This window comes from Beta vulgaris, chromosome 3 (genome assembly GCF_026745355.1).
Source record: "Beta vulgaris subsp. vulgaris cultivar EL10 chromosome 3, EL10.2, whole genome shotgun sequence".
NCBI classification, from domain to species: domain Eukaryota; kingdom Viridiplantae; phylum Streptophyta; class Magnoliopsida; order Caryophyllales; family Amaranthaceae; genus Beta; species Beta vulgaris.
In genome coordinates this window covers 33,975,278-33,993,055 of record NC_079204.1, presented here as the reverse complement: position 1 = coordinate 33,993,055, position 17,778 = coordinate 33,975,278, and the positions used below count along the sequence as shown (strand labels likewise).

The following is a 17,778-nucleotide window of genomic DNA, read 5'->3' as shown; positions in this document are numbered from 1 at the left end:
GTTAAGCCCTAAATTCATAGGACCATATGAGATTTTGGCGAGAGTAGGCAAAGTCGCTTATCGCCTGGAATTGCCCAACGACTTAGAAAGGGCCCATAACGTGTTTCACGTATCCCAACTCCGGAGATACGTACCTGATGAGTCACATGTCCTAGAACCTGAAAATGTCGAGTTAGATGACACCTTGTCTTACGAGGAGAAACCTATCAAGATCCTAGACCACAAGGTGCGTAGTACGAGGAATAAGGACGTCAGAATTGTCAAGGTGTTCTGGAGAAATCAAAATACCGAGGAAGCCACCTGGGAAGCCGAAGATGTGATGTGTCTGAAGTACCCTGAGCTTTTTCAAGAGGTAGGTGAGTTATGGGGACGTAACTTTTCTTTTAAGGAGGGAAGAATGCGATAGAATTTCGCGCTTTCACCCTAAAGTATGTTAATTATGCTAATTATGTGTAATTATTGTTTATCTGATGTACGAAATGTAGAAAACGCTTGTGAAATATTGGGACTCAGAAGTGCAAAAGGTCGTCGCTAAGACTGGCTACCTCAAAGTTTCGGGACGAAACTTCCTTAAAGGGGGGAAGCCTGTAATACTCCGTATTTTTGGAGTTATTTATTCATAATTAAGAAAATATAAAGAATATAATTGAAAGGTATTTTAGTATTATTTACAAAAAAATAATAATAATAGAATAAAAATAATACAGTTGAGTACGTTTACAACTTCAATGTAATTCGATTATAGTTTGATTTAGTTGAATTTCGGATAAACAAATGTAAAAAGGAAATTTTGTGAAAGGTGCTACCAATGGATACCTGCTTGACTTTTGCGGCTCGCAAGTTACCTGGGTATGCAAGTCCGAGTAATGTTTGGTAATGTTGCTCATGAATTTGCACTTTGGCTGTTGCTGCCCCTTGCAATAAATCTTTTCAAACTTATGCCATCGACATTTTGTCAACAGCCCTCCGATGCTTTAGTCAGTAAAAGTTCAAGGCGGAAAATGTAATGTAAATGCGAAACAAGAAGTTGAGTTTAGAAATGATACTGTTTGAGGTGAGTTGCATTCCAACTTCATGGGATTTGCACACCATTGGTGATTGACCAATATGTGCTGTTGCCTACTTTAGGATCTTTAGTATTTTGGAACGTCTTCCCAAGGACCTAATCTCTAAGTTGGAATTTATTGTTGTAACTTCTTGCCACTGTTTGTTGGTAAGCTATCATCCTAACTTTGGACGCAAATCTAATTTAGTCAATAGTATCCAAGTCATGAGACAATCCGCATCGTTCCTGTCTTCTGTCATGAGTCCATATCTTGCAGTTGGCATGTGCAATTCTGCGGGAATAACTGCTTCACAATAAAAGACTAAAGAATAAGGAATTTGTTAGTTGCATTCTTAGGAGTTATTAGGAGGGGGATGCCGAAGGCAGGGCTAGCGACTGGAGTGAAGTCGTAACAAGGTAGCCGTACTGGAAAGTGCGGCCGGATCACCTCCTCTTCAAGGAGAGCTAATGCTTGTTGGGTATTTTAGTTTGACACTGCTTCACACCCAAAAAGAAGCGAACGATGTCTGAGTTAAACTTGGAGGTAGAAGTCTTCTTTTGTTTCTCGGCGGCGAAATAAGACCAAGCTCATGGGCTTATTATCCTAGGTCAGAACAATATGATCCCCTTTTTTGCCTCCATGTCCCCCCGTGTGGCGACATGGGGACCAAAAAAGGGGGTTTCCCTCGCTTTTGGCATAGTGGGCCTCTCGCCAGGGACTCACACGATGGGTTATTAGCTTAGTGGTAGAGCGCACCCCTGATAATTGCATCGTTGTGCCTGGGCTGTGAGGGCTCTCAACCACATGGATAGTCCAATGTGCCCATCAGCATCTGACCTTGGGATGTGGATCATCCAAGGCACATTAGCATGGCGTACTCCTCTTGTTCGAACCAGGGCTTGTTTGAAACCAAACTTCTTCTCAATAGGATTGATGGGGCGATTCAGGTGAGATCCAATGTAGATCCAACTTTCGATTCACTCGTGGGTTTTGTTTACATTCCATGACCTGTGAAATATTTACTATCGAAAAAGAGGAAACAAACAGAGTCTATGTCTAATGAAATGCGTTGAGAAAGGGCAGATTTATAGAACCTTTCAACGAGATAGTGCTTTTTCAACTCTCTCAAAATGGAATCTATTCCAAACATATATGTCGTGGTTCCTTACTTCGACAGGGTACAAATATCTAAATTTTCTATTTTTAGATACTTTTTCAGACATATTACCAATTTTCGATATGGCTTCTTGACATAGCACTTTGGAAGGAGTGTTGGGAGCTAGGGTTACGACTTTGTTGTTGATCTCGGCTTTGATACTTGGAAAATTGCTAGGATTGATAAGATTGCTTTTAATTATTAGCCCCACGTTCAACGTCAAACTATTTTAGGCAAATTTTAAACAAGGATTAATTCGCTTGGAGATGGATTGATAATTAACTTGCAATATCAATTAAAATGTGTGAAATAAAGTGCGAATAATTGTAAAGGACACAAAGGAAGTTTTTCGTGGATAAATCTTAGAAAAAATGGAAAACCACAGAAATATTTGTATTATGCCAATTCACTAAGTATACTTGAGTTTGCGGCTGAATGCAAGAGAGTAGTAGTAGTAGTAGTAGTAGAGAGAGAGAGAGAGAGAGAGAGAGAGAGAGAGAGAGAGAGAGAGAGAGAGAGAGAGAGAGTGTAACAGCCCGATTCCCGAGCTGCTAGATAAATACACTTAAGATTCACTAATCACAATCAATGCTTAATAAGCCTCGAATAAAATATTTACTCGCAGCGGAAACATAACCTAGAAAACGATCTTGAACCTGTGGGTCATTTGGCCACAAAACAGAATCCTTTATATAAGACTTCAATTACACCAATATCTCGACTAATATTCCCAAATATTGTATACAACGAAAAATATCAGAAACTATTCCTTAATTGACTATATAAAATGCAAACTCAATCCATAATCCACGACATCTTTATCTTGCTTCATTTCAAAATTCTGAGCTCACAACACCAAACCTGCAACAATGTTTGACTCTGCGACCCACCATGTGACAGGCCACAGAAATGACAACACTATCAGCAAAGCTGAGTACACACTGTGTAATAGAAAATACAAGTTTAGGTGTATTTTGAAAACTAACACATAGTTATAATAACAGATAATCACATTTAACTCAGTTATTATAGTTTTACAAAATCAAATCGTTTGGCATGAACGCGAGTGGAGGGGGTACCACGCAGTACCAGATGTCTCCAAACTATTGAGGGTCGTCACCCCGCCTTTTATTGTTCTGCTTGCAAGACTTAACCGGACATGTCCTATAACGCCAGGAATTCGCCCTTCCTGGAAGGCAACAGTTAGGGACTCTACCCGCCCTAACTCGGGGTGCATGTTCATGCGTCAGTTTCATATTTATAAAATAAGATATTTAATGATTCATACTTGAATCCTCAATACTTATAACATAACACCATATTCGACTTTATCTGGTCTTAACTCATATCCGAATCATTTCCTCATTATCATACCAAATCATATTTTAAGAAACATAGTATTTCGAACAATTCCAATAATACAATCTCCTTCATAATTTCGAATGATACTCCATTCCTAGTCATCCTCTAATAATCACCTCATAACAATAACAATAATCAACAACCAATCTTTACTAATATTCTAATTATCTTCTTCTAACGCAACCATTATGCTAATCAAACTGAATCCCGCAAATAGAAATTGATGAAGTCATTCCCATAACTCATAACTCGACTTCATACATATCAACTCCAACTACAATAATTATAACAGTCTCCCAATTCTAAGATTATAACTTCCCTCGCATCATCAACAACGACTATCCAATAAGAACTACACAACAACAACATAATAGCAACAACACAAACAACAATAATACCACCTCCACCACCAACAATAACACCAACACCAATAACACAACATTAAGCACAATAGTAGAACAACACAACCACAATACATCAGCACAACCAACAACAGAAACCACCACCTACTATGTTCATAACAAACCTAAGTAAATCATATTCCCAAATTTATCACTCCAACTTCTTGAATCATAATAACAAGATGAACCATATTGTTCTACTGAATACTTTGGATATATATACTTAAACTATAAACCACATATACTAGCTCAGGACACATCATCGTAACCTTTTTAATCATATCCAAACTAATTCATCTTCCAAACTAGTAAACTATTTTAACTATAACCCACCACAACATCACCACAACAACAGAACAACATAATAAATCTACCACAACCATCACAACTACTCCACAATAGCCACCACAACTACAACAACAACCATAACAATGACGCAACAACAACAATAGGCAACAACTTCACAGCAACTCCACCACAACCACAATGACAGAACAATAATAACCCAACAACACTACTACAACAGAACAACAACAACAACAACAACAACAACAACAATAGCAACTCCACAACAACTTCACCACAACCACCACAACAACTCCACAACAACAATAACATAACAAATCCACCTCAATCATCACAATTACTCCACAAGTCCATGTACTAAACGCATTCCATTAAGAAGCATAATCGTATTACTTAGTGTATAAGTGTTGTTTAGGTCAAGATCTTAAGTGATAGCATTACATAATGAATAGCAGACAAACTATATATGTATTCATCGAAAAATGAATAATAACTTGCAAAAAGACATTGCATATTTTTTTTAACAGCGCCTTATTTGCACAAAATAGTCAAGTCCTACTATTGGCACATGTTGACAAAAACGTTCTTCTCCATTCCAATAGCTTATGCGGCCTAGAATGGAGTGAAAAAACGATCCAATAGCTTCCGTAGCCTAAATCGGAGTTTTTATAAAAGTAATGATTTTTTAGAAACAACCAACAAAATCTAATCCGGTAACTTCAATAGTCTAGATTGGATTTCGCTAAGTTGGACAAAAAGAGAGCAGTCACTCCATAATCGGAGCTGACCAGAACAAGCTGAGCAAAGATGAGAGCTAAATCTACCTTAGCTATTCGGTAGGACGTCAACCTACTTCCGAAAAATAGGCATACCAAAATTCCAAAAGACCAAAAGCAGACAATTACAATAATTTTTTGAAGGAATTGACTTTCCTTCATAGCTTGCAAGTTTATAATAAATCATACGAACTTGAAATTATCACAGTGAAACAAAGAAAATAAACCACCATACTAATTAGAAAGAAGATAAACTTCTCACCCAATACTAAAAAGGAAGATACTAATGAAAACCTTTCTAAAATAGGTAAAAAGCATACCTTACGGCTCACCTTACATGAACCTTCCTGATGGGATTCAACAAAATAGCATTGAATGCTTGGGCTTGAGAGCCTTTTATCTTCATCCTTGGATACCAAGTAAAAGATATGAGCAATAAACTTATACCATTTCCTAACCAGTAAACAACCGCATTCTTGAACTACTTCATCGGGAAAAAAAAACACTTTCTTACTCCTCACAGTTAATACAGTATACTGAAACTGTTGGAATTTACAGTAACGATGCCTTGATGATGAAGCCTTGATGACTTCAACGAAGTCTCTCTCACACAAATATAGTAGCAGCAGCGAAGAGACCGAGCCACCAACTGCACAACGCATCAGCCACGGCCCAGCAGCCAGATGGCATGGCCGTCACATCGAAAACGAGAAAACCAGCACAAACAACGCCAAAAAAAGACGACCCACACCAAGAATTGAAAGAGAAAACCTGTAATATCCCGAAATTCTTAAAACTCCTAAATAATTATTTTCTCCAAACTACAAAATTCATGATTTTATTATTATTTCAAAAATACATTTATTACCTAATATACTTGAATTATTTTATTTGGAAATCTGAATTTCGAAAATAATAATCTTATAAAAAAATAATAAAAAAAATTATTTTGAAGCAAATATCTCACGCAGATTCCAAAATTTCGTCAGTTTATCAAGCAATCTGTCAAATTGATTCTCAATCAATTATCACCCAAAAATTTCCTCTCAATCAATTCTAACCTTCCTCCTTTGTTTCAATCAAATCTTTCCTTCCTTCTTGAATTATTCCTCTATCCCTCTTCTAAGACAATAAATACCGGACTTCTACACCTCATTCAAACATAATTTTCGCTTCAAAAATTCAGTAGGTGAGAAATCCTTTTTCTGTTAAACAAAATCAGAGAAGAAGAAGAAAAGAAAAAAAAGGGGGGACGGGTCGTGTATCGCCGCGGGATGGCCGACCCTCTTTCTTCATCTTTATCTTCTTCTTCTTTCTTCTTTCTCTCTTCTCTGGTCTTGTTTTCGTTTTTCATTTTATTTTTCCTTCGTACAAAACTGAATTGGAGTCCCAAGGGACCTTCTTTTCTAACACAGCTTTGTGTCACTTTACTGTTTTTTCTCTTTTTGTTTCTTTTCCTTTTATTTTCTTTAGTTTTACTTTTTGTCTTTTTCTTACTAACTGATTCCTTGAATCAGTAAAGTTGTTTAATACAACTTCTTACTTTCTCTCATTATTTATTTTATCTTTTCTTTCTCTTCATTCTCTAATTTTTGAACAAAGATTTTTTTTTTCTACTTTTGACAATTAAATCTTGTGAAAATTGTATTATTTCATCCACCTTCAATTCATAAACTTAATAGATTCGAATATTACATAGGTGACTAATTTAGTTCATTCACTTACTATTGTAGATGGAGATTTTGTAGAAGGAGCTTTCTAGGGGTGACTTTATTATTCGTATCTGCGCTACTCGAGGTAATTTCGATGTTCATCGTGCCCTAGTTCCCGTTGCAAAACGGCTATCTGTGTGATTATGTGATTATGTGAATATGTATGTAACAAATATTTATAGACTAACATTATGAATTTTTGAGTTAATAGTCACTATTATAAAAGTAGGATTCTCATAATACTATGAATTGGAGTATGTTATTATAACTTGGTAAGAGTATAAATATGTTATAATCATGTGATTCTTTTGAAACTAAAGTATTAGTATGTGAATATTCTTGTGGCAAACCTTTATGACTAGAGTATGTTTTATGTTAACAAAACATGTGGAATTGTATGGTTATCAACTTGAGAACTTATGTTTATTATGAGCTTTTAATAAAAACTAAGGAGGGTAATGAAGCCCGAAAGGGGGTTGAACAGGTTGCCCTATACAATGGTATAACTATCTATAGGTTGATTATTAAATACGATACGAACTGTTGTCTTCCTTCTATTTGTAGTGATCCAAGTAGAAGGGGTGTGCACACTAGGGACTCTATGATTTTGGCCATGGTTATATTGGGGTGACGACCTCTTGTTGAAGTAGGCGGTTAATAGGGATTAGTCCCGGCCTACTGGCGTTCACATTTCCCTCTCTTAATTTAAAATTATTGTTTTAGTTGTGTGCATAAACGTTATGATATGTGACTTGTATTTGGAGTTAGCAATACAAACGTTGAAAATCCAAACATTAGTGTTGAATTTGTTGGAGCACTTTATTCTATTTCTAAAATCAAAATTTATTTTTAAAATTATTATTTTTACGGGATGGAGTCGAATTAATTTTTGGGAGTTGTCTCTCTTGTTGTCTTCTTTCTATTACTTGCAGGTTGGACTTGGTGATGGGATCTCGTGTGAGGAGGCTCAGATAATTCACCTAGACGACCTTATTTAGTTTTTTTTGGGAGTTACTATTTTAGATTTTATTTAACTTTGGTTGTAATGATATTTCTATTTTACGACAATTGGGTTAACTTATCTTCTGTTGCCTTTCGTTTACTCTTAGAGAGTAAATGAGCGGTAATATCCTCCAATTTTGAATAAAGGATTTTCTTAAAACTATACTTATTTGATTTTACACTTATTCAAATTTGGAGGGTGTTACAAAGTGGTATCAGATCTTAGGTTTAAGATTAACTAGGGATAATTGGGCTAAACGAACTAAATAGGTTAAGTAAATTAAATAAATAAAATTAGGACTAAATGAATTAAGTTATGAGAGTGGGTTCGAAAAGGGATTATTTTATTAATGTTTTGAAGTACTACTTTTAAGTACTTAATATATGCTTCTTTATGTTTTAGATGGCAAGACTTCACCAAACCGCAAGAAAAAGGACAGCGAGGAAACTCACTGGCCCTCTCTCTGTTTCACCTTACTTGATTCGCATGAGATACGGGGAGGATGTTTGTGATTATGTCCATCGTTTGAACTTGGCTATTGAAAGCTACCATTTTAATGACTTATATGGAGATTCAGACTTTTGCACTCCTGAAAAGAAAGCATATGTTTTATTGACAACCCTACCCGAGCGAGGACCATTAGGAGCAATCAAAAGAAAATACAATGATGTTTATGTTAATGATACACCTAATGTTGAGAGGTACACGCATAAAGGATCATGGTTTCTGACTATTGAGTATCTACGAAGGGTCATGATTGATGCTATGGAAGAATACTATTACAATCTCAATGTAAATGGCTCTAGTTCTAATGAAGGAGAAGCTAATAGAAGCCCTAACCCTACCCACCCTCAGTCTGAGATGGAAGATGAAGAGCTTATGGAGGATGATGACCTTTAAGTTGTTCTTTCTTTTATTTTATTACGTGCAATAAGATTTCTTTTTTTTTTAGAACCAATAGATGTTATGTTGAACAAGATGTTATGTTGATTGAATGATTGAATAAAGATGTTTACTTTTTCTAAAGTTGTGTTCCTAGCTCAAACTAAATACTTATGTCTCATTATTATACTTTACATCAATAATAAATGGTGGTCACACCATTGTTTTCTCTTTTCTAGGTAGCTTATGCAATTTAACGTCTATACTCGTTCTCGTTCCCGCTCAAACAAAAATATGTCTGAGACTCTCGAACAAATTGCTGCTCGTTTGCGAACCCTTGAGCAATTATCCCAAAGTTTTGGACTTGTTCTTCAAAACCAACTCAACAACCATGTCGGTGAGGAATCCCAAGCAACCATGGCCAAGAAAATTGCCAATTTGAAACCACCAACCTTCATTGGTCGAGAAGATCCTCTTGTGTTAGAAAACTGGTTGTGCGATATAGAGAAGATATTCACCTCCAATGGAATCCCTGACAACCAAAAGGTTGACCATGATACCTTTTACCTTCGAGAGGATGCTGATCTTTGGTGGGAAACCGAAGGACCTACCATTCGTATGCAACCTAATCTTGATTGGTCTACTTTTAAGACTGCTATGAGGGCCCGATTCTTTCCCGAGCACATTAGGAGACAAAAATGTAGTGAGTTCACTAGATTCAATCAAGGATCTACTATGAGTGTAGAAGAGTATGCTCATAAATTTCATGAATATGCTAGGTTTTGCCCTAATATGGTTCCTGATGAAGCCTCAAAGCCTAGAAATTTGAGGATGGACTTAGTTTTAGAATCCAAAAGAGACTAGGCGGTAGTACCTCCCACACTTTTATGGAGGCTTATGGTAAAGCTTGCAACATGAGAGATTTTGAAACGAGAAGAGGAGTGTTGGGACGAATCAAGAGGAAGGACCAAAGTGGGAACTCTCAAACTCAAGGTTATGAGAAAAAAGCTCGCTATGGAGAAAATAATAGTGGGGTAACCATCAGGGAGGTCGTTATACCACACTAAACAGTTCTCACAACAACAATCAAGGTCAAAGGAGACAAGGAGACAATAATAAGAAGGTGTTTGTCTGTAAGAAGTGCAATAAGAGTCACCCAGGTTTCACATGTCAGGGTGAGCGAATTAAGTGTTTCCAGTGCGGCGAACCTGGACACAAGGCCAATCAGTGTCCAAATAGGCAAACTGACCAAAAAGGGCAAAATAAGGGAAACAACAATAATGGGAATACCAATCGAAACCAATACCAGACCCCTAATCGCCCTGCCAATCCTCAAGTTCCAAACACCAATGGTAATCAAGCCACTCCAAATGCTACCCAGAGCAACAACCAGATCAATGGAAATGTGCACGTCCAACTTATGGCAGAATTCACGTCATGAGCAGAACTGAACGCACACCAACAGTAACGTCGTGACAGGTACTTTTCTCGTAAACTCTAATCCTGCTTTCCTACTTTTTGACTCTGGAGCGTCTCATTCTTTTATTTCTCAGTCCTTTGTGGAAAAGTTTTCTTTAGAACCTTCATCGTCGTGTCTAGCCAACATTGTCATGTCCACCGGGACCACAATCCCATGTAATACCCTTTTTCAAGACATTCCTATTACCATAGGCGGGACTGATCTACCTGCTGATCTGATCTTGTTTTCCCTGAAAGACTTTGATGTTATCTTAGGAATGGACTGGTTGAGTAGATATAAGGCCAAGATTGAGTGTCATAAAAAAAAGTATCTCTTAAAGGACAGCAAGGGAATAGGATATCTTACCAAGGGGTTGTCTTTACACCTGGAATCAAGATTATCTCAGCTTTGAACCTTCAAATTTACCTTAGGAAAGGCTACACAGTGTACCTGTGTCACATGAAAGATATAAGTAAGGAGGATGAGGAGATACCCAACATTCCTGTTGTTTGTGAATTCCCAGATGTATTTCCAGAAGAGATTCCAGGAATGCCACCAGAGAGAGAAGTTGATTTCAAAATCGACGTAGTTCCTGGAAGAGGCCCTATTTCTAAAGCACCATATCGAATGACCCCAGCAGAAACAAGAGAATTGAAAGTGCAATTAGAAGAACTCTTGGAGAAAGGATATATAAGACCAAGTGTCTCACCCTAGGGAGCCCCAGTGTTGTTCGTTAGGAAGAAGGATGGGTCTCTAAGATTATGCATTGATTATAGGGAGTTAAACAACGTCACTGTCAAGAACAGATACCCACTTCCTAGAATCGAGGATTTATTCAATCAGTTAATGATACATATTGATTAAGGCAACAAGAGCATTCAAATTAAGAAAGAACAAAGATAAGAACAATGTATCAAACCGGTTCGATTAACTCGAACAACCACCACTTTCCACAAGCCAAAGTACCACCAATCAAGACCAAACTATAACAATGAGCTTCTAGTTTGAGTCCACTTTGAGATTCAATCACCAAATCAACGTTTAGATGATCAAATTAGCAAAGTTTTGATAAAAGGTCTAAACTGACCCAAAAAGACACTATGCCCACAACTTAGTATTCTTGTCATAAAAGTTTTAATTTCAACTGGAATGGTCTAATCCCAAAAGGAGTACAAAGCTAACATATATGTTTACAACATGTCCAAAAATCAGCTCATTTGGATGACTATAGCTATGCCAACTAGGACAATAAACTAAGAGAAATAAATATTACAACTGTTACAGCACATCTCTTACAAAATAGCTAAGCTACCCTATTGGAAGTTGATATTCAGAAAAACAACCAATGGGACATTAAAATACATTTCTTAAACTAAATATCCCCAAAAGTACAAGGCATATGCAGTAGAAATGATCATTGCCCAAAAGCTTCAAAGTGAAGGCATGCTGGACGGCTGGGGGCTGGCAGCTTGCTTTCCTTGCTATGAAGTACTCTCTTCTCATTTGATGAAGCTTCTTTGCCCATGTGAACTTCACATGGTCCTTCTACACTTCCAAGAGATCATCCTAAGCTTGAGGTGGCTTAGAATTTCAGAAAAATAAGCTTCCTAAATGCCTTAACAAAATCGGATTACAAGTGAATTAAGCTAGCTTAAGCTCTAAACATGATTAGCTTAACTAATACACCTAATTAGGCTAGTTAATCACCTACTAAACTTGATTATCAATACTTAATGATGATTAAGGTATCATTAGTACTAATTAATCTTGCTTAGAAAGAGATTAGAAAAGATTAACCTAATTAAGATGCTTAAGAAGAGTTTTAGGGAAAACCGAGTTAGTTAAGCTTATGAATTGTACTTCCTTCACCATCTTCTCCTTGTGATCATGTTGAATAAGAAGACCTTGGTTTAAGCTAGATGCTCCTGCATCAGTTAAAAGGTGCTGAAGTATTCTCAAAAATCGACTTGCGTTCTGGATATCATCAGCTAAGGATCGCGAATGAGGATATACCCAAAACAGCCTTCCGCACAAGGTATGGCCATTATGAGTTCACAGTTATCCCATTTGGACTCACTAATGCGCCTGCTGCATTCATGTACCTCATGAATCGGACCTTCAAGCAGTACTTAGATAAGTGCGTGGTCATATTCATCGATGACATTCTGGTCTTCTCAAGAGATAAGGAAGAACATGAGGCCCATTTGAGGATAATTTTGGAGATCCTTCGCCAAGAGAAATTGTATGCCAAATTCTCAAAGTGCGAATTTTGGTTAGAGAAGGTCGCATTTTTAGGCCATGTGATTTCAAAGGACGGAGTTGCTGTTGACCCCTCAAAGATACAAGCAGTGACCGATTGGGCTAGACCCACAAGTGTTACGGAAATTAGAAGTTTCTTGGGTCTTGCAGGGTACTATAGGAGATTCGTTAGAGATTTCTCTAAGGTTGCTCAACCTCTAACCAACCTGATGAAGAAAACCACTAAATTTCATTGGACGACCAATGTGAGTCAGCATTCCAAGAATTGAAGAAACAACTTACAATAGCACCAGTGTTGACCTTACCCTGTGGAACAGAAGGCTTCGAGGTGTTCAGTGACGCCTCAAAGCATGGGTTAGGGTGTGTGTTAATGCAACATGGAAAAGTTGTACGCATCAAGGCAGCTGAAACCTTATGAACAAAATTACCCTACTCATGATTTGGAGTTAGGAGCGATTGTGTTTGCACTCAAAATATGGAGACATTATTTGTATGGAGTCAAGTGCACAATGTACACAGACCGTAAGAGTTTAAAATATCTCTACACTCAGAAGGAGTTAAACTGAGACAAAGCGTTGGCTTGAACTCATCAATGATTATGATCTCGACATTGTCTACCACGAAGGAAAGCAAACAAGTCGCAGATGCTCTAAGCAGGAAGAGTAGTCATACATTGAATGTATTGATCTTAGCCGACGAGTTATGCAAGGACTTCCATAAGTTAAACTTAGAGGTGGTTGAACATGGTTATGTAGAAGCTAGATTAAATGCAGTCACTGTCGAGCCTAATCTCTTCGAAGAAATTCAAGCAAAGCAGAGCACAGATGATTGGTTGATTAAGTTGAGGAAATGAAAGAGGAGGGTCAAGCACCTGAATTTGAGGTAGATGCTAAAGGAATAGCAAAGTACAAGGGAAGATGGTGTGTTCCTAATGATGAAACCCTAAAGGACAAGATCTTGAAAGAGGCTCATAATTCCATTACTCTATACACCCTGGCGGAGACAAACTTTATAAAGACCTCAAACAACACTTTTGGTGGCCCAGAATGAAGCGAGAAGTGGCGGAATTCGTAGCCAAATGCTTAACTTGCCAAAAGGTTAAGATCCAGCACATGAAACCTGGTGGAAAGCTACACCTTTATCGGTTCCAGGATGGAAATGGGAATCGATCTCTATGGACTTTGTTATGGGATTGCCAAACACTAAGTCAGGAAAGAATGCCATTTGGGTTATAGTAGATCGTTTGACAAAAACAGCGCAATTGTGGCAATGAAGGACACATGGTCAATGCAACAACTAGCAGATGCTTATTTCAAGGAGGTAGTAAGATTGCATGGTGTACCCAAGGATATTGTTTCTGATCGGGATTCTCGATTCCTATCCAAATTCTGGCAGAAGCTTCAAGAAGCTGTGGGAACCATACTCAAGTTTAGTACAACATTTCATCCAGCTACTGATGGACAAACGGAAAGAACTATTCAGACACTCGAAGACATGTTACGGGCGTGCGTGATGGACTTTGGAGGATCATGGGACGACCATTTGATGTATATAGAATTTCCTATAATAATAGTTATCACTCAAGTATAAAGATGGCACCTATGAAGCTTTGTATGGACAAAAATGCCGAAGCCCTATATGCTGGAGTGATGTGACTGAGTCATTGAATTTGGGCCCGACATGATTGAAGAGACCACCAAAAAGGTGAAACTCATTCAAGAACACATGAAAGCCGCTCAAGATCGCCAAAAATCGTAGCAGATAAAAAAGGAAGACTTAGAGTTCGAAATTGGAGAAAAAGCCTTACTCAAGGTCTCCCCAACTAAAGGTGTAATGCGATTTGGGAGAAAAGGGAAGCTAAGCCCTCGATATATTGGCCCTTATGAAGTTTTGGAGCGAATCGGAGAGGTGGCCTATAGGTTAGCATTACCTACGGAATTAGCCAATGTCCATAATGTTTTCCATGTGTCTCAACTTCGCAGATATGTTCATGACCCAAACCATATCCTTCAACCAGAAACTGTCGAATTAGATCAAAACCTTACCTTTGAAAACCGACCCATTAAAATCTTAGATACCAAAACGCGAGATACTCGACGCAAAGTTGTGAGGTTAGTTAAGGTATTATGGTCGAATCAGAAAACCGAGGAAGCCACTTGGGAAGCTGAGGATGCCATGAGAAACCGATATCCGGAACTTTTTCCTCAGGTATGGTAAAGTTTCGAGGACGAAACTTCTTAATGAAGGGAAGAGTGTAATACTAACTTTTCGTTTTCTAACTTAGAGAGTCTTAGCGATTTAAGTTCGAGGACGAACTTTGCTTTTTAGGAGGAGTGAATGTAATATCCCGAAATTCTTAAAACTCCTAAATAATTATTTTCTCCAAACTACAAAATTCATGATTTTATTATTATTTCAAAAATACATTTATTACCTAATATACTTGATTTATTTTATTTGGAAATCTGAATTTCGAAAATAATAATCTTATAATAAAAAAAATTGTTTTGAAGCAAATATCTCACGCAGATTCCAGAATTTCGTCAGTTTATCAAGCAATCTGTCAAATTGATTCTCAATCAATTATCACCCAAAATTTCCTCTCAATCAATTCTAACCTTCCTCCTTTGTTTCAATCAAATCTTTCCTTCCTTCTTGAATTATTCCTCTCTCCCTCTTCTAAGACTATAAATACCGGACTTCTACACCTCATTCAAACATAATTTTCGCTTCAAAAATTCAGTAGGTGAGAAATCCTTTTTCTGTTAAACAAAATCAGAGAAGAAGAAGAAAAAAAAAAAAACGGGGGGGACGGGTCGTGTACCGCCGCGGGATGGCCGACCCTCTTTCTTCATCTTTATCTTCTTCTTCTTTCTTCTTTCTCTCTTCTCTGGTCTTGTTTTGGTTCTTCATTTTATTTTTCCTTCGTACAAAACTGAATTGGAGTCCCAAGGACCTTCTTTTCTAACACAGCTTTGTGTCACTTTACTGTTTTTTCTCTTTTTGTTTCTTTTCCTTTTATTTTCTTTAGTTTTACTTTTTGTCTTTTTCTTACTAACTGATTCCTTGAATCAGTAAAGTTTTTTTTTTGGCAATTCAAAATTATTATTGGCTACCAAAAAAATTAATACAAACTAAGCAACTTTCCCATCATCTAAGGAAAGAGCACATCAACTACATGATCAAAGGAGGAGAAGATTTCTATCTCTTACATCACATCTCCCAGCAACTCTAAAAACAATTTCTCTAATGGCTTGGTTAACAGTTAAGTTTTTCCCACTATACAACCTTTGATTCCTCTGACTCCAAATCATGTACACTGCCTCTGTAAACAGTTGTACCATATAGTTTAGCCTTACAACTTCTGTTATGAGCTTTAGTTACAGCAATAACTTTCTCTTCTTGAAACCCTTTACCACCTCTGCTTATCCCCAGGAGTTGAAGCAAAGTCCTCCACACCTGATCAGCATATTCACATTGAAAAAACAGATGATTTGTAGACTCTAAATCCTTCTCACAAAGATAACATCTCCTGTTACATTGTATATTCCACTGTTGAAGTCTATCAGTGGTATACAGTCTGTTCTGAACAGCCATCCAGAGGATAAATTTGCTTTTTGGAGTTGCCTTGTTGTTACTAATCAGCCTTCTCCACTCCACTATATCTTCAGTCTCCACAAGCATTCTATATACAGCTCTGATACTGTATTTTCCTTGCTGTAATACATTATCCCAGCCTCCTAATTGCACCAATAATTCCCTACTGTCAATAATTTTCCTAAGCAACCAAGAAGTGTTACTAGTAATAGTAACACTGTGAATGTTTCCTCGTTTAATGTAGTAAGCATTCACCCATCTCACCCAGAGTTTATCAGTTTTAAAAGCCAAGGCCCACAACAGTTTCAAAATAGCAGCCTTGTTCCAAATTTTCATATCAATCAAATTCCAACCACCTGCTCTTTTTGGTTTATAAAATTGAGACCAAGCAATAGGAGCTTTGTGAGAAGGATTAGTCTCACCTGTCCAAAGGAACCTACAGCAAATTTCTCAACAGCTTTAATCACTTTTTTTGAGAGAGGGAAGATATGTGCCCAGTAGTTTTGCATACTACTTAGAATGGCTCTTATAAGTTGCATCCTTCCTGCATATGAGAGAGGTGAGCCATCCAACTTTGTGCTCTTTCAGTGATTTTGGCAATCAAAGGTTTGCATTGTACAAAGGACAGCTTCCTAGAAGTGAGAGGAATCCCCAAGTATTTAAAAGGGAGGTCCCCTACTGGAAGATGGATAGCATCAGCCAATTGTACTGCTTCTATCTGAGCTACTCCAGCCACATATAGACAACTTTTATCCACACTTGCTGCTAGACCTGATGCTTGAGAAAAGTTTTGAAAAGCAGCCATGATTTTGACAATAGAGCTCATATCTGCTCTTGCAAAAAGAAGCAGATCATCTGCAAACATTAGGTGGGTGAGGTGCAATTTTTCACACTTAGGGTGAAAATTGAAATCAGGATTCAGTTTGAGTCTACCCAGACACCTACTCAAATACTCCATACAAATGGCAAACAAGAAAGGAGAGAGAGGATCTCCTTGTCTTATGCCTTTTTTTGCTTGAAAAGGCTTAGTTGGGATTCCATCAATAAGCAGAGAGTAAGATGCACTTCTCACACAAGCCATTATCCAAGTAATGCACTTTGAAGGAAAGCCTAATTCCCATAACATGCCTTCTAGGAATGGCCATTCAACAGAATCATAGGCCTTCCTAATATCCACCTTTATAACACATCTAGGTGAGATGTGGGTTCTCCCATATCCTCTGATTAGCTCTGTAGCTAATATGATATTGTCAGCTATGTGTCTTCCAGGGATAAAACCAGACTGAGCTTGATTTATCACCTCCCCAATCACCTGATGAAGTCTATGAGTGATAACCTTGGAGATGATTTTATACAATGTAGTACAACAAGCTATAGGTCTGTAGTCCTTTGCATGTCTTGCATCAGCTTTCTTGGACCAAAGTAACAGCAGTTATGTTGACAGGACCATGAAGATGACCATTTTGGAAAAATTCAAGGACAGCTGCAATAACATCATGTTTGATGAAGCTCCAGCTTTTTTTAAAAAAGAAAGCATTAAATCCGTCCATTCCAGGGGCTTTGGAATCCTCAATATCCCACAAAGCTCTCTCAATCTCCTCTGGACTCACAGGTTTGCTTAATATCTCTTGAGCACCAAGACTCAGCTTAGCACCATCTCTAATTGTTGGGAGGTCTATGCTAGGGAGCTCTCTAGCACAAGTGCCCAATAAATTCTCATAGAAACCCACCAGTTCCTGAGTTATATCAGCTTTGTTGTTCAATAGCACACCACTTTCTGTATACAGAAGTGCCATTTTGTTTCTAGCTCTTCTAATCT

The 17,778-nt window shown here is 37.6% G+C and overlaps 1 protein-coding gene across 1 annotated transcript; it reads left to right on the top strand.

The window, feature by feature from the left end:
• Positions 1-8,938: 8,938 nt before the first annotated feature.
• LOC104884928 (uncharacterized) lies at positions 8,939-9,508 on the top strand. The gene has a single exon (XM_010669631.2). It carries the CDS (start codon positions 8,939-8,941, stop codon positions 9,506-9,508), a length of 570 nt encoding a protein of 189 aa, XP_010667933.2.
• The last annotated feature ends 8,270 nt before the right edge of the window (positions 9,509-17,778 follow it).

What these genes read in the sequence shown, in the direction of transcription:
- LOC104884928 (XM_010669631.2), top strand. Translation starts at nt 8,939, where the DNA reads ATGTCTGAGACTCTCGAACAAATTGCTGCTCGTTTGCGAACCCTTGAG.